The 21,098-nt window shown below is 33.8% G+C and overlaps 3 protein-coding genes across 4 annotated transcripts; 1 reads left to right on the top strand and 2 right to left on the bottom strand.

Moving 5' to 3' along the window:
• Window positions 1-745: 745 nt before the first annotated feature.
• On the top strand, window positions 746-7,507 carry LOC110695947 (protein EMSY-LIKE 3-like). 2 transcript variants are annotated; one of them, XM_021873185.1, is made up of 11 exons: window positions 747-1,128; window positions 2,346-2,381; window positions 3,264-3,472; window positions 3,552-3,661; window positions 3,776-4,010; window positions 4,454-4,639; window positions 4,762-4,830; window positions 6,215-6,460; window positions 6,559-6,627; window positions 6,709-6,772; window positions 7,149-7,507. In XM_021873185.1, exons 2-11 carry the CDS (start codon window positions 2,372-2,374, stop codon window positions 7,301-7,303), a joined length of 1,353 nt encoding a protein of 450 aa, XP_021728877.1. In that variant the 5' UTR covers window positions 747-1,128; window positions 2,346-2,371; the 3' UTR covers window positions 7,304-7,507. The 2 variants fall into 2 exon arrangements, with proteins under 2 accessions (XP_021728876.1, XP_021728877.1); XM_021873184.1 differs by lacking the exon at window positions 2,346-2,381 and having other exon boundaries at window positions 746-1,128.
• Window positions 7,508-7,522: 15 nt separating this feature from the next.
• LOC110695949 lies at window positions 7,523-10,051 on the bottom strand. The gene is made up of 2 exons (XM_021873186.1): window positions 9,299-10,051; window positions 7,523-8,071 (listed from the first exon to the last, which is right to left on the bottom strand). Exons 1-2 carry the CDS (start codon window positions 9,636-9,638, stop codon window positions 7,749-7,751), a joined length of 663 nt encoding a protein of 220 aa, XP_021728878.1. The 5' UTR covers window positions 9,639-10,051; the 3' UTR covers window positions 7,523-7,748.
• Window positions 10,052-11,135: 1,084 nt separating this feature from the next.
• LOC110695946 (DNA ligase 1-like) lies at window positions 11,136-20,668 on the bottom strand. The gene is made up of 3 exons (XM_021873183.1): window positions 19,901-20,668; window positions 19,136-19,775; window positions 11,136-12,575 (listed from the first exon to the last, which is right to left on the bottom strand). The coding sequence occupies exons 1-3, from the start codon at window positions 20,338-20,340 to the stop codon at window positions 11,376-11,378; spliced, it is 2,280 nt and encodes a 759-aa protein (XP_021728875.1). The 5' UTR covers window positions 20,341-20,668; the 3' UTR covers window positions 11,136-11,375.
• Between the last annotated feature and the right edge of the window lie 430 nt (window positions 20,669-21,098).

The raw sequence follows: 21,098 nt of genomic DNA, 5'->3' as shown, positions 1-21,098 counted from the left end.
ACAAGTTGATGTCTTGCAACCTCATGCTTGATTGCATACGCTCATGACAATTCCAAATGAGTGGAAGGGCAACTTCTGGTATTACGACTTAAGAAGAAATGATATAGTCATGGTGAAAGTGGAGAACACTTCCTCTTACCTAAAACCTATCTCAACTCAAAATCATATCAATCATACTATCACAATACTAGAAAATTTTTAATCTACCTAAAACTTGATATTAGGTACCAAGTACAACCCTTTGTAAAGAAAAAATCCAATCCATGATATTTATTGCATAGATTTTGTTGTTGAATTATTTGATAAAGATTGAGTGAAAGAAGAAAATCTGAAAAATTCACAACATCTTTATTGATTCTGCAGGTCAGCAGATTGCATACAATCACGAAAATGTGAATACATTTTATTTTTTATTTTAAGAGCCAATATCCACTCAAAACCATATCTATCGTACTCCGTAATATCATAAGCCCAAACTTTTATTCTCTTCAACATGATAAGATTATATTGTACACCAACTATATCTTTATCCTTTGAAAACCTAACCTTATACTACCATATATATATACACCCCAAATGAATAGGATTTCATCAAATCAAAAAAGTTAAAAGAGGGGAAACAACAAAAAAAAAAAAAAAAAAAAAATGTTGCTCTCATAAAATTTTCATTAGGAAGTTTTCGTTAACACATCTAAATTACTCGTAGTTTTTGGGTTTTGTTTCTCTACACCCAAAAAACTAGAGAAAAACATCAAAGCGGAACCCAAAATTTTTATCAACTAAAAAGAAATGAAAAAAATAGAGTTAACTAAAAATGTTTCAAGTCCGCGTTTCTTCTCAACCCTTCAACACCACCGCATTCTTTCTCTTTCTCTCTCCTCATTCAACCCTAATTCGCATCAATTTCTTTCCCCAATTCCATTTTCCCCTCTTTTTTCACCAGATCTTCATCCCCCAAATCCCCAATTTTCATGTTTTTTCACTTTTAGATCGGTTTCCGATCTTTTCCCCCTTTTTTCTGACTTGATCTGGGGGCTGTCATTTTGTGGGGTGTTTCTGCTGTTCGACTGAAAAATTCGGATTGATTTGAAGGAGTGATTATGGATTACGGTCTCTCCGACAGCAGTGGTGAGATACTCAAAGTTCTGATCTTTTCTTTGTTGTGTGAATTTTAGCGACTTTTTTTTTTTCAAGATTTGATTTTGTTGAATTGTGTTAGGGTTTTCTTTGAAATGTTCCTGAACTATTGATTGGTTGATTGAACTGTTACATCAACATTTTCTGGGAATTTTGGTTTAGTTTTGTGAATCGAATTAGGGTTTAATTTCGTTAGATTACTATTAAAATCATTGAATAGGTTGGGGTTTAGCTTGCAATTTGCAATCTTTAATGATAATTTTGCTACTGTGAATGAATTTTCAAGTCTTTTGGATTACTAAGAACCAGGAGACTGTTTGAGAGCTTAGAAATGGCAAAATTATGATTATTTTCCAAGTTCAGGATCTTTATGATGAATTGAAGTACTTTTTTTCGGTACATTGTAAGTTTTAGTAATTCTAAGCAGTGTCAAAAAGCTGGATCAATGGTGTTATCACATTAAAATGAATTTGGTTTGATCAAGATTTTTTTTTTAATTTTTTTTTGTGAAAGTTATCATTAGGTTGATTTATTTAATTACATGTTTAATCCTGTACTGTATGGTACCTATAATTCCCAGGATTCCAGGAGCTATCTGTGTTGGGATTGGGGAATGGGGAATTCACCCTTTTCACACCATTAATCTCTTTTGTAGATTCTCTATGATAGGTTATGTTACTCTTCCTTGGTTACTAGTGTGACAGTGTCCAGCACGAGTTATGCGCATGTCCAATTGACTTGTCCAATTATTAAAATTTGGCAGTTTGTTGGCCAAATTAAAGTTTCAAGAGTATGATAAAGTGAACTGGCCGAGTAACGTTTATTATGAATATTGGGGTGGGTAGCTAACTTTTGTTTTTCCTTTTTATCTGGACGTTAGCGTTACTGGTGCTAGCATTGGTCATCTCAGTGTATTTTCTGGTGATTTCCAGTCATGTTATTGGATTGCTTATGTCAATGGAAATGCCTATTTAGAAGTTGGCATGTATCATCTTCTCATTTGGCCGCTCACTTGGTTTTTTCTTCTTTTTTTCTGTGTTAGTTCTCAGCAATTAATCAAAAGTGAGCGTCAAACCTTGCCATTATTAATTATGTGGGCTTGAATCACATCTGTTAAATTGTTATACTTGGATCTGTAATCAACATGCATGATTTTTTAATTCTGTAATATTTCTTATATTCATTGTAGTTGTTTCAATTTGTTGCAGAGCATCTAAACATTTAATTAATACTTATGGGGGAAGGTAAGATGATATGATGCCTTAAATGAAATGTTTCTTGTGAATAATTTTTAGTTTATTAGTTGGGATTCAGATTCTCTTTATAAGAGAACTTAATATGCTTTTGTTCTAGGTGCTAAATGAAACAAAGTAGAAATTTCAATTCATTCAACCATTTGTTAACGCCTATATTTAATGTGAAAATTTTAAATATACTGTATGGGCTGTTGGTGATTATTGTGTGGGATGCTGACGATTTCTATAGCTTCTCTCCTTTCATGTTTACTTTGATAATTACTATTTTCTCCATGTCATAATAACCTGATCTCCACATATTAAGAATTTGGTTTGGTATAGTTATAAGGGATTTATATAGTGAAGTGGCATGGATTGATGGTTTAAAATAACCTATATATCCTTACATTGGCATAATTAGATAATATCTAATGTTGCATTGTACTGTAGAGTGGTTTACTTTTTGAAACAAAAATAGTTATGTCTTGGAATGGTGTAGTATGAGTCACTCTACTTTACGTTTGGAGATAACCTATGTATGTTTTGGATTTCCTCGTTACTTTTTATTGCCGTTTGATTTCATAGCTGCCATGATTATCATCCCCAGTCACACCGAGTTTATTATTTGCTGCATTCTATTTGTCTTCATTGTCAATGTTCTTATTTCGGCATAATCACTGAGAGTCTGAGAGGGGTCCTTTTTAAACAGATTTTGATATATGCTCTGCGCTACATCAAGATTTTAACTTTTTTTTATGTCTTTGCTGTTGAAATATCAACTTTTCAGATTTCCATTTTAGGGATGTTTTCTGCAGTTTTGTTATCTTGTTTGTCCATTGTGGTTTGTTTATAATGTTGAATTAATCTTGTTTCTTTTTGGAAATTTGGTAGGGACGGATGATGATCTTCCACCACCTCATCAAAATAGATTTGCAAGAAATGCACGTGTAGCTGGGAATGGGAGGTCTGCAGTTGCTGCCCCTGCTCCATATCCAAGGATGCCAAATAATGACATGGAAACACAAATCCATATTATTGAACAAGATGCGTATTGCTCAGTTTTGCGGGCCTTCAAGGCTCAATCCGATGCCATTTCTTGGGTACTTTGCTGTTGCTGATTTATAATTATGTTCAGAATCATTATATTCATTTGTCTAAACACATTGTGCTGTTTATTAGGAGAAGGAAAGTTTGATAACGGAATTAAGGAAGGAGCTGAGGGTGTCAGATGAGGAACATAGGGAGCTTTTATCAAGGGTGAACAATGATGATATGATCCGTAGAATAAGGTTTGACGTTATTTTTATTATCAGTCATACGTGTTTTCAATATATTTGTTATAATTGATGATGATGATGATGATGTTGTCTATTGACAAATACCATTTATATTAACTTTGGCAGGGAGTGGAGAACGGCAAATGGGCAACCAGGCATGCTTAGCTCTTCGCAACCTGTTCACGAATCTGTACCTAGTCCAACTGTTTCAGCCTCACGTAAGAAACAGAAAACAGGACAGTCAGTGTCGGGATTATCTGTTGGTGCACCATCTCCTACCTTGCATCCTAATATGCAACCATCTTCTTCAAATTTGAAACGAGGCCCACCTCCAGGATCACGACCCAAAAAGACAAAACCAGTAAGTTTCTGGAATCACAAATTTTGATAGCTAGACAATTTATCACGTGCTACTATATCTGCTAGGTCTGCAAAATTTATCACGTGCTACTATATCTGCTAGGTTTGCAATGTGGTGTTTTGTGGTTGCTAAATGCTGACAGGTTGAAAAGTAGAGGTGTTTTTGCTGTAATTGTAAATTCTGTTAGTTATAACAGGATAACTTATCATTTGATTGTTGCTATATTGGTTTGTTATTTCTTACTAGTTTCTAGGCATACTTATTGTGTTTGCACCTTTTTTTTATTTTTTTATTTTATATATATATTTTAAAAAATTTAAGTAGATTTGCACTGCAATACTCAGAAACTTCCTCTTGTACTACATTTAGTTGCTTGTTTGACTTATCACTCTGTGTTTTACGGTGTTAATTTCCATTACTCATGGAAGCTTGCTGTTCTGCAGACTTTGCCATACCCTTCTCCTGCACCTCCAGGAAGGCCTCAGGTAGCCAATCGTAGTACATCAGGCAATTTTGCTGCTAATGACCCTTCTGATACTGAGAATTATGGAAAGATTGGGAAAAGAGTATGGACAAGATGGCCGGAAGATAACAATTTCTACGAGGCAATTATAACAGACTTTAAAGAGGTACGGTTATCTTATTCCCCCCCCCCCCTCTCCTCCCCTACACAGACAAAAGTATGGAGGAAAAGATAAGCATGTCGCATATAATGATTCTTGAAGACTCACATCCTTCCAAATTTATTTAGGGCCGGCATGCTTTGGTTTATGATATGAATACACCAAACGAAGCATGGGAATGGGTCAATCTGAAGGAGGTAATCACACACTCCTCTTTCTGAAGAATATTAATCTAGGTTTTTTAATTGGTGGGTGGATCATGCTTTCTATATCTATGAGTTTAATAGTTTATGCTAGTCATAAATAACAAGAGAAACATGTGCTTAATTACATTAGTATGATGGTTGCTATTGTTGTATTTTAAAGCGGGTTTGTTCATTTGTGGTGCTGACGTACTCTGATGAGTTGGACACGTCTATTGTCCTTGGAATCAATCTTAAGAGTTACATTTTTGTTGCTACTACTATATCTCTGTATCTTTTGCTATTCATGCATCATACTCCCCCCCCCCCCCCCTCTTTTGTTTTCTTTCCTTTTTTTTTTGGTACCCACTACATTAGACTTCTTTTTAGGTGAGTGTATGGTGTAAGAAAAAAAAATGAAGGATACAGTAAGAGAGATAGGAGTAAAGAGGTGGGTGGTGTAAAAATAAGGGAGTGAGGGGAAAAGTTTAATTTATTGGGTTAAGATGGTAAATAATGTTTGCTGAGAATAGAATAAAGTAGAACTATAGAATTGGGTAGAATTAAAATAATAAATGATTAAAGACCAAGGTAGTGTTAACTTCTTTCTTTTTTAGATGCCTATATTGGTGACAGACATCCATTGAACTGTAGTGTTTATAGCAGTCAAAATATAGTATCTATCCCGTTAATTATTTGCTTATTTTCCAAAATAAAAATAATGCTTCTATGAGAGTGACAAGATTTTCCTTTTGTAGGGATTCTTAGTTAGAAATAGATTTGATTCTGTTTGATTGTCTCTATAATAATGCTACTGTCATTTGTTTCTTGTCAGTCTCTTGTAGCATGGGTTTTTAAATAACTATAAGCCAATTTGTTGCAATTAATATCAAAAGGAGAAAACTGTGCTTGGACATTTTAAACTGGGATTTTTTGGATAGCAGGATTAGCATCACGCCATCACATAATTTAGAGCTGGAGGTTGGGAGAGATGGATCTCTTTTTTTTTAGTTGGAGTTGCAGTTTGGTCATAATATTGTTCAATGCAGTTTACGATGGATAAATAATCTGATTGATTTGATCAGCTTTTTTTTTATGGTGGTTAATTTTTTTAGTTACTAAAATAATTAAACGGATCCAGCTTCTAAATCTTAAAAGATGGTAAAGATAGCCCATCTCCATGCAATGCAGAACATATATGTCTCTGCTTGGTTTATGCGAAGTATTTTTTAGTAACCAGTTGAGTTGGCTTCTGAGCATTGGATTTGTATTGTGCTCTGATATTTCTGTCTGCAGTCCTTGATAAAAGAAGTTAGACATATATTGTAGCCCATCTCTTGTGACCAATTCAAAATATAGTGACTTTGTTTTACAACTTATGTGATTTAATATGTATCAGATATCCGATGAAGACATCAAGTGGGAGGGTGAGGGTTCTGGAATATCCCATAGAGGAGGCCGAACTGGTCAAGGTCGTGGTTTTAAGAAGTCTTCGGCCCGTGGTGGAGCTGTTGCTGGTGCAGGGAGAGGTCGTGGGACCTTAAAGGGCCAGCCCAAGAAGGATTTGCTTATGCCCCAGAATGGTATTGGAAGAAAAGGATTGGGAGATATTGAATTACTTCATACTGATACTCTTATTAAAGAGGTAAGTGAGTTTGCTGAGAGAGGGGGGAGGGGTCTGTAAGTTTCTAATTTTGTCTTCAGATTGATGGTGTGTTTGATGGAATGATAATCTCTTTGCAGGTGGAGAAAGTTTTTAGTGCTAATCATCCAGACCCAATGGAGGTTGAGAAAGCCAAGAAAGTGTTAAAGGTGATGACTACCCCGCTACCTTTAGTTTTTGTCTGTACATTTGTCTTGACATGGGAGTTTGAATGAATCGTTGTGTTGCAGGAGCATGAACAAGCATTGGTAGAAGCTATTGCTAGGCTTCAGGATGCATCTGATGGTGAAAGTGGTAATGCTTAATTGTCTTCTGTTTGTTGTACAAATTAAAAAGCGCCTGTGCCTTTTTTTTTTTTACCTTTCCATCTTCCCTCTTTAATTTAGTTTTGGTAGATCAACTGATGTAAGTTACTTGTACAGAATTCTCTAATCAAGCCTCTGGCTGAAAATGTTCCATATTGGCCACCTTTCATCATTTCTGTTCCTATTTTTGAGATGTTCATCCTGTGTATATCCAGTTATTCAATTTTTTTGTATCTTAACGCCACTGGCCAATTGTATTACCTGTTCACTTCTGCTAAATGCCTTTTTTTTTGGATAAAGTTGTATGTCTATTCAGTGAGAAGTGGATTGGTAGCATAATGTTTGTTATAATTTATTTCAACCAGATGGGGGAGATCATCCCTTCTCACAAGGACAGTCCATGGATCGAGAGCAAGGATGGAGGAAACGACAATATGATGAAATGGGAGAAGGTAGGGGAATGGAAGGTCCGGATGGTGATAAAGGCAGAGTTGCCTCAGAAAAGAAGCAAGAAGTTTAGTCTGTGTATCTGAATGTTGGCATTTTGCCAGATTGTACCATTGTCAATTTAGAATTATAGGTGATCATTAGGGGGCAGTAGGTAGTGGGAGGTGTAGATTTTTGTATTAGTACTCAGTTCTGTATTTTAACCAAAAACATTAGAAGTTGGTTCATGTAAATCTGTCAGATTCGTAAATTTATGTAGAATTGTTTTAGTAATGCACATTATTGCCTTGACTAACTCCAGTAACTGCAATCATTTCAAAGAATATTACAAAAATAAATAGAGACCATATGTTGTAACATGTAACAATGTTGCCACGTTAGTATGCAATACTCATTATCTGCACATATTACCACCTCCATTTTCCGAATTTTAGATTTTGCTGCTACTAGTGCATCGGAAAATCTATCAGATTGCTTGTTGATATAGGCACACAGAAGGAGTTTTACCCACCCGTCACCTATAGAGATTCTGCAAACTTTGCAATCAACTCAACCATTTGAGAATCAAAATCAGGACCTTCCATTTGAAAATGGCTAGCACCTTCAATTAGATGTGTCTCAACACGGCCTGCAGCTGAGCTTAGCTTATTCTGCAACTGCTTGACACTTGTAAAGCCATCCCGTGTTCCCATAACGAAAAGCTTTGGTTTTGGCGACTGCAAGATAGCCTTATGGTGCCTTCCAAAGAGGATTGATGCCATCATACCAAATGGATATCCTATGCTCACATAACCTACCACTTGCTCAACCTGATCAACAGCCGAACCAGCAATTGGTGCACCTGATCCAAGAGACGGAACATGTTAAGGAAGCTAATTATCGGTGTTTGATAAATTAAAATCCGTAAACAGATACAATTTCATTCAAAATTTTAGCAGGTACCCCGTAATCATATTTAAAGACCATCCTGTAAAAATGATTATCTTGGTTAATCTGCGGTCACAAAGTGACATACTGACATTGAAATTATCCTTTTAAACTTTATTCAATTGTTGCACACAGATATCAACATGTATGTAATGATTCAGATGAGCATGCAAAAGCAATTTAACAAATAAGAAAAAGAAAACCAATGAGGCTGCTGAATGGCAAATAGAAAGCATATACAGGATAGAATGCCAAGCTTCCTATTCATAGAGGAAAAAAGTTCCTCAGCTATACGCCTATACATACAGCTTTTGTCTTTCATTTCAACCTTCTATAACTTTATACTACGTATATTTCCTCTTTGGTCCCGATTTCAGGAGATTGGGTTGTTTGAAAGGAAAGATTAGATGCAAGACAGGGAAAGATGAGAGCAAATCATCAAAATGTCACTTATTTACCAATGCAATCAGAACATATCTATATGAAGCTATTCTAGTTGAGATCATCAACATTAAAAAGATTGAGTTCCTACAGTCTGTCAAGAAATGGACCTAAAGCAGAGATATATTCTGTAATATTGCAGCTGCCATAACTATAAGACTTTAATGACATGAAATAATCAATTGAAACAAAATTCCGAGTTCGACGTAGTTCATAGTAATAAACATGAAACATATAACAAACAGCTTCCACAATGCTTCATATCACAATGAATCACACCAACTAGCTTCAGATTTCAATTCAGATCAAACTTAGATACAAGTAGAAAGCAGGAAACACTACAGGATCAATTTCCACACCTCAAAGTTAGCAATTCCTCTGCTTTTTCTCTTGAAAAGGACAACCAAGAATTCCTTTCAAATAGCATGATGATGAATCTAAAAGTCATATCCAAATTCCCCATAATTTTCCATAAAAGGTCAAATTCCCATGAATAGATCTGACTTAATTATCAAAACCAAAACAATTAAGACACATTTTCATGAACTTTTTATGATCAAATCACGCTCCAAACCAAAAACACACTAGTTCATCACCAAAAATCAAATTCAAAAATCGATCTTCCACAAAACTATAACATTAAAATCATCAATAACACAGTAATAATAACAATATTGAACAAGATTAATAGAAATTATACCTGCAGAAGAACCCACCAGCAAAATCCTATTAACAGACAGATTTTCACAAACCCATTTGCAAACAGAAATTACATCTTTAACCTCAGCAAACCCAGAAACAGATTTACTACCAGTTGACCTACCAACACCTCTCATATCAAAAGTAACAGCCAAATAACCAGCATTTGCTAACCCAGTTGCCATTCCTCTTAATAAACTTTGACAACCACCTAAAACTGAATATGGATGAACCAAAACAATGCCCAAATTTTCATCTTTATTATTTTCTGTGGGTTTAAATATTCTTGATTTTAGATTTACTCCATCACTTCCTTCAATAGTAACTGATTCACTAGACATTTTGGGAGAGAGAAAAATCCCTTCTTTTTTTTTTGGGAAAGGAAAAGTTTTCAAAGAAAAGGGATTGAGAAAATTAGGACTTTTGTTTGTTTGTTTGTTTGAGTGGAAGAATATAATCAAGGTGATTCAATTTAATTCTATAACTTTAAATTGGGTTTGGGTCATAAATAATGAAATAAATAAATGTATAAAATATGGTTGGACAGAGTTTTGGTGATGGGGAAGCCTAAAAAGGAAGAAGAGTGAAGACAATCTTGATTTTCTTTCATAGGGGATTAGGGGGTTGAGGAGTTTGTCTCTCAAATTGGCGAAAATTAAGGGTAAAATAATTGGTTAGATATGTCCTTTTCATTATTTTTCTTTTTCCCAACCATTTTCCCTTACTCTTCTATTATGTCCCCTTTCGATTTTTCCTTAGTTATCGGATTTCTTTATCTGTTCTGTAAAATAGATACAAGTAGTTGTTTGGTTAGATGGTCTAATACAAACTTCTATTAATGAGTAAATGACAACTAATTAGAGGTGTGCATTATACTTTTATACACATTAGTGTTATATACATGGTGGTCGTAATCATTGATTCTTTATTAGATTTCTTTTATAATTGAACAAATTAAAGTGCATCCAAGTGTATGAAGATATTTGTCAATAATAAGGGTCCTGTATGATTGAATTTTCTACCAGATGTCAAGTTTCCACCTGTTTCCGCCAAGTCACAATTCAAGATCATATATGTTCATTGATTTAAAGACAGTTTACTAATAACTTTAATTTAAATTGAGGTTTGCAACTGAATTCTTTTGGATTTCTTTGTAGAGTATCATGAGATACAAAGTAGACCAAACATAATGGTTTGTACACAAATAAACAAAGATATTGAGAAAACTCAAATTGTTATTAGCCAACCATCACTTCAAATTAGAGGTAGTAGATGGGATAGCCTATCTTAGAAATGTTTTAATATAGGCATTAGGCGACCTAAACTTTGATTTAATAGCTCGACTTGAAAACAAGTCTATATAAGAGAGTAAGAGCTTTTACACACCAACAGTCTACAATATCAATCACAAGTACATGATAATTTCTACACACATACATTATTAATAACCATACCACAATATTGCAATTATTTGTAGGATCTTGCTAACAAACGCCCCGAGCGTTAGATAAAGAATAATTATATTGGTTGAAACAGTATTAAGTTAAGAATGCATAACAAAATCACGCATCGTTCGGTATAATTAATGTTAGTTTTTAATATAATATTTCCACTTTTAATTCTCTTATCTAACACCCGGAGACACTCATTAGCTTTTGCCTTACTTATATACTTGGGAAATTATGTAATTAGCTATGATTAACATAATTAATATGCGGAGCATAAACTCTTCAATTGATGCAAAAAATAAAGATGGGCCAATTTTCCATTATTCATAAACTCATTTGGGCCAAATTTCCATGACCATAACTCATTAACCCAATTTGTAAAAAAAATTATCAAAAACCATTAAAGTGAAGATACCATAAATATTGAAACTTGCTTATACGAAACTACTCTACAAATGCAAGCATTTCTTTCTTATCTTCCTCTATTCTAACAACTAAAGTCTAATGAAAGCCTTAAAGCTAGCCCTCCATGTATACAACAAAGCTAGAATTAAAGGGAACCCAAAATGAACATCACATCTTAAAATGTACAGCAAAGGACTACAAACTACTAATACAAACTCAACCATATTATCTCCTAGGTTTTTTCTTAAATTTTTCACCACCATCTCTACCACCAGATCTTCCACCTTTCGCTGAATCCGGTGTACTACCACTCATCATCGCTGCCTTCCGTTTTGGCGGCCTACCAATCCCTCTCCTCGACGCTGCTGCCTCCTTCTCGCCTCTCCTGCCTGAACTCCTCCTTGTTGTATTCATCACCTCTACATCTTTACTAATATTTTTCTTCAAATTCCCACCTGTCTTTCTAGCATTACTATTGTTAGTAACTTGGGTTTTTTCTCTTACCCCTCCTTCCTCCTCATCCTCCTCAGAGTCGTTATTTTTCGCCTTCTCTTGACTAGAAGGCGAATTTTGCTTCATCCTCTTCAAGAACTTGGCCACACCTTGTTTCTTCAAAACAGGGGTTGGTGTTCCTTTCTCTTGCTTTTGATCCGCGTTGTTTATCTTCCTCCTTTCCATTACTTCAGCCCTTTCACCCTCGGAGCTCTCCTGTTTACTATCTTTACTAACATTCCCCATTTTCTCCCGTTTATTACCTTCTTTACTAATGATCTTCTTCCCATTGCTATTACTCAAACGCAACCCTCCATTCCCCAAATTCGATCTCTCTCTTGTAAGCAACTTCTTCAAGTTTTCATCACCACCACCACCTCCTTTATCGCCTTTTTTCTCCTTTTCTTTCTTACTCGAAAGAGAACCACTGCTGATATCATTACTACCATTAATTCTCTTCTGACTGTGATCAGGCTTTACTTTTTCCTCGCGTCCATTGACCACATTACTACTAATATTATTCTTACTATTAGTAGTGCTCGTAGTATGATTAGTATCCGCCTTCTTCATTCCATCTGACAATGCTTGCATTGAGTTGGAGATTCGTCTCCTGCACACAACCATGGTCGTAGAGGATCTGGGTTTCTTCACCACAGGTTCGAGGTTTTGAGGTTCCTGGTCCGATTTCCTTGGTTGGACCTTGGGCTTTCGGGTTTTTTGGGCAACTTCGTCCATTACCAACCTCCGAAGTTCCTTGGCTGCAATATGCTCTGCGGTGCTCTTACGGTAAAAGAGCACCGCATTGGTGAATGTAAGGATGAGGTCACGGTAAAATTTGGGATGACAATCGCAGTATATACCCTTGTCAAGTCTGGATTGAACTGTATCTAAATCCATGTGTTGGCGGATTACATTCCTGTATTTTTCAGTTTCCTGCAACACCCAAATAGTGTAAGAAAATTTTACTGAAGATAAAAAAAATGTCAGCTAAAGCATTACACTCTGTAATCTGTATGATACGTATACAGTCACAAAAGTCGATAATTCAAACAAAAATTTATCAACCTCTCACATAACTATGCGTTCATTTAATTATAGATCACCAAATAGTTAAATCAACCTAACAAAGTCTCATATAACTATGCGTTCATTTAATTATAGATCACCAAATAGTTAAATGAGCGTGTGTAAAACTATGAATTGTGTAAATGCAAAAAGTTACATCTACATATAAACGGATGACGTATAGATTAAGGGCACGGGGTCTTTGACGTCCATTCAGTGAGATAGGGTAGTAGAATCAGCAAGTGGCTAAATTAATCTAGTGTACGGACAAATGAGCAGCTCAAATGTAACTGGTTGACAATACAGCATAACATCCTCATTTTCCTCCTTTCTTTAGCAATTTATTCGTTAAGTACGGAGTAATAATAAACAATGACAGCATAAATCAAGGAGAGCCTGAAATCATATGCCCCTAAAACTCCAAAATAAAATACTTTATTAAGGTAGTTAAGCAAAGAATGAAAGCAAGATTTTCTCATTTTCGAAGTCTTGACTCTCACAAACATGAGGATTAAATCCTTACCATTAGATGACTAAGTAGTGAAGTACTCCATAATTCGTATGCATGCATAGTTTAACGACATAGAGGCATGTTATTATACGTACGTGTAAAGAAAGGTGCATGAAGATGATATGTTAATGTTCATGTAACTAATGTAAGTACTCCTAACTAAACGTGCGTGTATAGCCTTGTTTTTACGTTTTAGCCCTTTATAAAAACAACACCAAAGGAATACAAGCATTTTTTTTTGTATAGCCTCTACTAGCCTATGCCTATTGCCTATTAGTCAAAATTTAAGGATTTAATAATATTTATTAAACTAATTTTAAAATATCAATAAGTTTATAGTTGGTCAAATTAGAGCTAAATATAAACCCAAAAGGAAAAAAAAAAATAATATTCAAAAGGGTATCTTTGCTAAAAGTTGATTATAAAAGTTGTTTATCTATTCTAATTTATTCGAACTCTCAAGATTATAAAAGTTGTTTATCTATTCTAATTTATTCGAACTCTCAACCCATGTAATGTAAACCCCACCAAGAACAATGAGTTCACTCACTGTTTAAGCGGGGTATGTCAATAAGAATCAATATGATATCGAGGGACAAAGAGCTACGGAGTAACAACTTAAATTGGTGAAACTGGTTTCACGTAAATCATCTGAAAGAAATAGCATATTTATGGAATGATACTTCTCGTTAGAGAAATGAACATTTTCCAACAATTTATGGTTTCCATTTACGAACAACATGAATAGCGTGCTAATTGTGTTCAACACCCGTAAAAGAAATTACTCGACTTCTTTTTTCTGATTTATGATCTTACATCATCCCAAAATAGATAAATTTGTTACCTCTTCATCCAAAATTATGGAGTATAAACTATAAACTACGGAATATAACACTTTGATTAGGTAATTTTTAATTATTACGGAGTACTAAGAATTTAAGAAAGATGATTACTCCATAGTATTTAATACATAAAAAGTTAAATTTTGGTAATAATCGTGGGACATGCAACTTCAACAATTTCAATAAGGACATGTAAGTCACATACAAACTTTTCTAGTCACATTGAAATTAGTTGGGAACGGGAAAATAATCATGCCCATGCTGAGTACATACATGCTTTTTCTAGACACGTTTAAACTTCGAACTAGTTAGAAACCGTAAAAAGAGCATGATAGGTAACATACATACTTTCTCTAATCACGTTAAAATAAGTTATATTGGCCCCTTTATTCCCAAATCTCTAGTTTCTTTACATATAAATGTATATATTAATAGTGATGGTTATTTAAAATAAAATAAAATAAAATAAAATAAATAAAAAAATAAAAAATATTGGTAATGAACTCGTACGAAATATGAAGGTATATTTTTAAAAAAAAAAAATAGACAAGACAAACACCTAATTTGTTAAAAAATATATATATATAAATTAAGATATTCATAATTAAAGTTATGTGTTTGATAGTATGGATCCAACCTAAACAAGATACGGGCACTCTAGTCCCTAGATTTGAGGAGTTGAGGACATGAATCAAAGGCCAAAGGTAAGTATTTACGTAAAGTTTGGGACGTAAAATAGACCAAAACACGCACGTACTATATCAGCTCCACAATATCAATGATAATCATAATAGTACGTCGTCCCAGCTTTTCAAAGAGAAGCACAAAATATAATTAAGGAAAAGGTCAAAGTTTTAAAAGGCCCCACTTACACCTAACGGCTTTCCGTTCATCTTGCCGTTTGCCAAGAATATTTTCACTACTTTTCACACACACAAAAAAAAAATTAAACCTTTAAGTTTTGAACAATTATATTTAGTCTATAGGAGTCCTGGTGAAAACTTATATAGGCATACTTGAAAATTCAGTTTTATATAAGAAAACATAAAAAGTTGATAAATTAAAATTACACTTTAACATCTATACAAATCATACATAATCTTACTTATTAGGACAACCATCGTTTTTTTTGTTTTTTTTTTTTTGGTAAATGTGTCACATTTGTTTTTAAGGATGACAGTGAAAAGTGTTACTCAATTTCATTCGCATGGTATATGTTACCTCTGTTACATATTATTTACAACGATTTGACATAAAGTAGAGAGAAAAAATGTCTAATCGTTGCAAATAATATGAAATGAAGGTAATTCATGGTATAAAATTTCAAAAAGTTGATAAAAACAAATATAACTAAGTAGCAAATATGGTGATTTATTTAGTAATAGCATAACATATAGATTCTCAACCTAAAGTTGAAGAGAGGGTCTTGTCTTACTTTTATACAAAGGATTCTTGTTTATATCATTTCTTTTTTAATGAGATCAATGTGATAAATTCATACACCCTTATTTCTATTTGTTGATTACTTATACATTTTTTTGATGAGAGAAAAATGGCCAAAGATTGACCAACAAAAACAAATGAAAGGTGTACTCAAGTATGTGAATATATTTTTATATACTATTCCCTACGTTCTTTTATTAGAAGCCAGTATTACAAGTTTATTTTTATCTATAGATTGTACTTTTTGAATATTTATTTTTATTTATCTTTCCCTAATTCCACATGAATATTTATAATCTCAATCAACTTCCTTGATTTCTATGAAAAAACTCTTAATTTTCTAATAAAAGACGGAAGAAGTACAACTAAATTTGATTGGGAGTTAAAAAAAATAAGGGAAGGGGGAAAGTGGACCATGAATAAATTCTTCTAGGCTTCTAATACTAGTACTACTATTCCCGTTTAAATTAAGAAGAAGAAAAAAAGTTCAAGGGCAGAAAGACCAATGAAAAACTTGTTTACAAAAATACCCATGCAAATTCATGAAATAACACCTATGTCCCCATACTGCTCTTTTGCATGTCCACTACCTTGATGCTGACCTGGCACGAATTAATTTCCTTCTCTCACACTCTTTCACAAAACATCCCCAAGGCCAAAAATTCAATTGTCCCCAACTTCAAAGGCCAATTCACCATATTGGTATAAAAGTTAACACCCTTATAACAAATTGGTATAAAAGTTATTGCCGGCGACATATTGGTATAAAAATTAACATGTGGCGACATATTAGTATATAAGTCAACAAATTGCGACATTTACCCCTATTTTCTCGTCGGAGGATATGCGTATGATACACGCGCTTAATTTTAGTGCTAATAACTTTTATTTGACATTTTGTTTTTTGTACTTTTCTCTACTTTTTATATTAATTTACAAAAATTATGAAGTAAAAATCCAAAAAAAAAAAAAAAGTTGAAAGCCCAAAAGTGTTGAGAAAGAAGCTAGGGGAAAACGAATAGGAAAGCTTGAGCAAAGGAATATAAGCTTGAATATATTGAGGGCATTGGTCATTGAAGCATCACAAGGGTAGATTCTTCTTTTTTTTAAAATAAAAAAAAACTCATATATATATATATATATATATATATATATATATATATATATATATTTTTTCTTATTATATTGTTGATTTACAAAATTGAGGGTATAATTAAACAAATGAAGTAATAATGAAAGTTAGCGTCTACTAGTAATTGGTTTTGAAATTAAATAACTAACATTGAGATTTTGTTTATTGTTTATTAGTTCTTTGGGGTTTTATCGTTTGATTGATTTATCAAAGTTATTGTATTGGAAGGGAAGAGGGAAAAATTATTATTTGGTGCTGAATAAGTATATTATGATAATAAATAAGATTGCAAAAGTAATTAAAACAAAATTTTGAAGTATACAACACGCTCTTTCATCCGAAGAAAAAATAAGGGTAAATGTCACAATTTGTTAATTTATATACCAATATGTCGCCACACGTTAATTTTTATACCAATATGTCGCCGGCAATAACTTATATACCAATATGTCATAAGGGTGTTAACTTATATACCAATATGGTCAATTGGCCCAACTTCAAATCTCACTCGCTCTTTTGATACTATGGCCTTGTTTGGCAAATGGTTGTTGGCTGTTGGCTAGTTCACTTGGCTTGTTTGACAAGCTGGAAGGTTTGGCGGTTTATAATGGCTTTTGAAATTGGTTGTTTAAGCTGGCTGTTTATAAAAGTGTTTGGTAAATTAATTGTTAGTTGTTGGCTGTTTATTAGATAATTTGTGGGCCAACAAGCCAAAAGCCAACAAAAAAGCTACTCAAAACAGCTTTTTTATTTTGACTTAAATACCAGCTTTTTCGCTGACTAAAAAGCCAATTACCAAACACATTTTTTGGCTGTTTGACCACCTAAAAAAGCCAAAAGCTAACCAAAAAGCCATTAAAAAGCCAAGTACCAAACATGGCCTATGTATTTTTTAAAAAATAAAATAAAATAAAATTTGAGGGCACTACTTATTTTAATTTAATGGGGTACCAACATTGTGTTTTCTGGGCGATATGAAGGTTCAACCGGATGCACAATTATTAGGAGTAACACAAAATACGGAGTATAATAAAAATTGATATCAACACATTGAAATAGATGTAATAAAATTTCACATGAATATTTTTTATTATACTTCATATTAATAAATATTCATTATTTAAAAAATAATAATCATATTCGTATAATATCTTAGTTAAAAATAAAAAATAATAAAAAAAAAAAAACCTAAAAAAAGGTAAATAGAGAGTTTGTTTGTTTTTTTTTTTTTTTTTTTTTGAATAGAGGTAAATAGAGAGTTTAAGAGAGGCAGAGAAAAAAACTAAATAATGGAGGGTTCAATTGTATAAGGCTATCTCATAAGACCTCTAAATACAACCTACCCGACCTTTTTGCCTGAACCCAAGGCCTCGAATTCGATAGGAGAACCTATAAACTCGGCTCACTTGCTACAAGCCTACAATCAAGGGATCATTACGAAGGTCCCTATGCAACACAAGTACGGAGCAATATTATTATGTTACTTTCTCCAATTTAATTTTAGTTATTACTCTAGGATATTTCGATAATCTTTTTAGTCGAAATAATTTAAAATAAATGACTCTACACTTCAATTTTCTTAATGGATAAAATTTCATGGTTTATTATCTTTTATTCTTTGACTTATTAAGTCGGAAATTAAAAAATTAAAGCTTTAAAAATCTTGTCTCTTATCTTTTTTATTTGTATTTATCCTCGAACATAATTGTAACTAAACACTCGTGCTCTCTACAAAAAACACTATATATGTGGCATAAGCAAATATTCCGTAGAAGAAAGGGAAATATAACAAAGCTGTAAAATTGGAAAAGAAAGATGGATAAATATCTTAGAGGGAGAGACTCACCCCACTACTTGGATCTAAAAGTTGAGAATTAATCGTATGAAATAGTGGCTCAAATTCAAATTAAATGTAATTTAAAAAACAATTTTTTATCATGTACCGTAATAATTTAGGATGGTCAAAATACTCCCAATATAATACCTTACATGTAATAATCTCTATCAAATGGATAAGATAAATTTATACATTTATATATAAATACTCCTAAATAAAATTAATAAATAGATTCTATGTTAAAAAAATTGTAATAAGTTAAAAAATTACTCATATTGCCCATGCAAATCATAATCGTTTTGCAATTTAATTTTAATTTTTTTTTTTTACAGATTATCTTGTTATTATAACAGTCCTAATTTGATAGAATTGCCCTCAAATTTGGTTAAAAAGATCTCGGTGTAAAGTGTAACCACTAATGACTAATCAGTGTTGATAAAATACTCACAATATCAACTAAACTAAAACTTACTATTGGACTATTGGTATCAATTTAGTTGGCCCAAAAACACTTCAATTACATTACTACAACTCTACAAGTAATGATTATTGGCATATAATCCGAAATTTGTTGTTGTAAACTTGTAATGGTCATTTATATACTCCTTTTATTAAATAAAATTTACCGCGGTAAAAAGTAAAATATGAAGTAACAAAATTTACCTGACTAGGAAGCCGACGTTGGAAAACAGAGCCATGTTTATGAGACCGGAGGCTCTCCAAGAACCGAATCAACGGTTGAGATTTCGCATTAATCCGTTTATTAGCGGGCGAAACCTCCTCGGCCTCCAATTCGTCACCGCTATCCCCTCTAAAACGACGTCGTTTCTTTTTCGACAAGCTAGCGGAACTCTGAACGTCACTGCTTTGCTGCCTAGTGCTTTCCCTCCTCGACTCCGACAACGACTCACTAAGCCGGTTCACTTTTCTATTACTTTCGCCACCACCCGGTTCACCCCTCTTCCACTCCACCCGAACCGCCCCCGGTTCACCCCGTTTCGAATCATTCCCAGGTTTTATGTTGTCGGTTTTCGGGTGATTAGTCGAGTTAGATGAACGATTCTCCGCCGAGTCAGCGGTTATAACCTTCTCGACCGAAGATCTCTCCGGTTCATCTCCTTTTTCTGTCGCATTTTCTTCCGGTTTAATCCTCAGATCTGATAATAATACTGTCTTTTCTTCTTCTTCATCATCATCATCTTGTTGTCTTTGTTGTTGTTGTTGTTGTTCATCCTCATCTTCTGCCTTTACTTTACTGCTTTCTCTCTCCTCCTCTAATCTCTTCACCTTCAATTGCAACGACCTGTTCTCACCATTAATATAAACTAATCAGATCTCAATCCAAAAAATAAATTAAAATTTAAAAAAAAAAAAAATCATAGATCGGAATAATAATAAAATAAAATTATAATTAATAAATCTAATTACACGATCGAAACGTCGTGCCGATGAACCTCGCGCTTCAACTCCTCGACTCGAAGCTTCCGTAACTCATCCACCATACGCACGAGGTGTTCCTCGCCGGCTTCCTCCACCGTCTCCTCCGCCGCCTCCTCAAACCGCCGCTTCAAGTGAACGTACTTTTTCCGGCAGTTTCCCGACGAAAACGAACCATCAACTGTACCTTCACCGCCTCCTTCGATGGCGTCGTTAACGACGTCGTTTTTGTCGAGAGAAGAGTGTTTGATACGTTTCTGGAGTTCCGTAGAAATGGAGTCCCAACTATTGAATCCATGGCGGTTGACGGCACACACTAACAAAAGCTCTTCCAATGTTCCCCATGCTTGTTCTTCTTCGTCTTCCTCCTTTTCTCTCTTCTCCATCTCTCCATTGTTCGACGACGTCGTTTCTTCTTCCTTCTCCTCCATAATATTATTATTACTAATAAATCTTAAATCTCTCACTCTTCCTTTCTCTTATACAATACTATTTATATTAATAATAATCATCAGGCTTATCTAATTGTTTGCTTTCATTTCTAATTTCATTTAATTAGGGTTTTAAGACGATTAAAATGAAATACGAGTTTAAATAATAAATTATTTATCAAATTTAAATTTGGTGGAATTATGAAAAATACGAGTTTTTGTTTAGGTAACGCCTTCGCGGCTAGTATTTTCGGGTTAGGAGGCGGGGGTGTTATGTTGGGGGAGACTTTTTGATTGTGTGAGAGAACAAACCAGTGTGCTCGCAATTCTTTCTTTTATACGAGTGCTGTTTTTTTTATTTAAGGGTGGGAGTGTAATTACGATTTTACCCTTATTGTGTGATTATAATTGCAATTTTTTAGTTGTAAATATCCAAAGTTTTTTCTTTCTCTTTGTTGATGAAATGCAATGTAGTCCACTTGACTGTTGGGTTGAATCTCTACCGTACACCTCAGCAGTTGGTCCTACTTTGTTATTGATGGGTTGATCTTTGTCCGTTAAATAAATAATTATATAAAGAGATTTTTATAAAAGAAAATAAATCGGAGTATAAAAAAAAAAGAGAGGGAGGGATGATTTTGGTGAACAAAGGCCCAATTTCATGAGGTTGGTAGAACACTAGAACGTTTAAGGAGGAGATGTAAAATCAATGAAGAAACTGCAATTAATATGTGTATCTGACCTGATTAGGATTGGAG

The sequence above is a fragment of the Chenopodium quinoa genome, unplaced genomic scaffold (assembly GCF_001683475.1).
Source record: "Chenopodium quinoa cultivar QQ74 unplaced genomic scaffold, ASM168347v1, whole genome shotgun sequence".
Classification (NCBI taxonomy): domain Eukaryota; kingdom Viridiplantae; phylum Streptophyta; class Magnoliopsida; order Caryophyllales; family Amaranthaceae; genus Chenopodium; species Chenopodium quinoa.
The sequence above is the reverse complement of the archived record's forward strand: the minus strand, read 5'-3'. Positions and strand labels throughout refer to the sequence as shown.

What these genes read in the sequence shown, in the direction of transcription:
- LOC110695947 (XM_021873184.1), top strand. Translation starts at nt 1,101, where the DNA reads ATGGATTACGGTCTCTCCGACAGCAGTG. An exon ending in AATCCGATGCCATTTCTTGG is followed by an intron (nt 3,473 to 3,551) that starts GTACTTTGCTGT and finishes GCTGTTTATTAG; the next exon opens with GAGAAGGAAAGTTTGATAAC. An exon ending in CTGATACTCTTATTAAAGAG is followed by an intron (nt 6,461 to 6,558) that starts GTAAGTGAGTTT and finishes ATCTCTTTGCAG; the next exon opens with GTGGAGAAAGTTTTTAGTGC.
- LOC110695949 (XM_021873186.1), bottom strand. Translation starts at nt 9,638, where the DNA reads ATGTCTAGTGAATCAGTTACTATTGAAGGAAGTGATGGAGTAAATCTA. An exon ending in GCTGGTGGGTTCTTCTGCAG is followed by an intron (nt 8,072 to 9,298) that starts GTATAATTTCTA and finishes CTCTTGGATCAG; the next exon opens with GTGCACCAATTGCTGGTTCG.
- LOC110695946 (XM_021873183.1), bottom strand. Translation starts at nt 20,340, where the DNA reads ATGGAGGAGAAGGAAGAAGAAACGACGTCGTCGAACAATGGAGAGATG. An exon ending in CGGCACGACGTTTCGATCGT is followed by an intron (nt 19,776 to 19,900) that starts GTAATTAGATTT and finishes TGGTGAGAACAG; the next exon opens with GTCGTTGCAATTGAAGGTGA. An exon ending in AACGTCGGCTTCCTAGTCAG is followed by an intron (nt 12,576 to 19,135) that starts GTAAATTTTGTT and finishes TGGGTGTTGCAG; the next exon opens with GAAACTGAAAAATACAGGAA.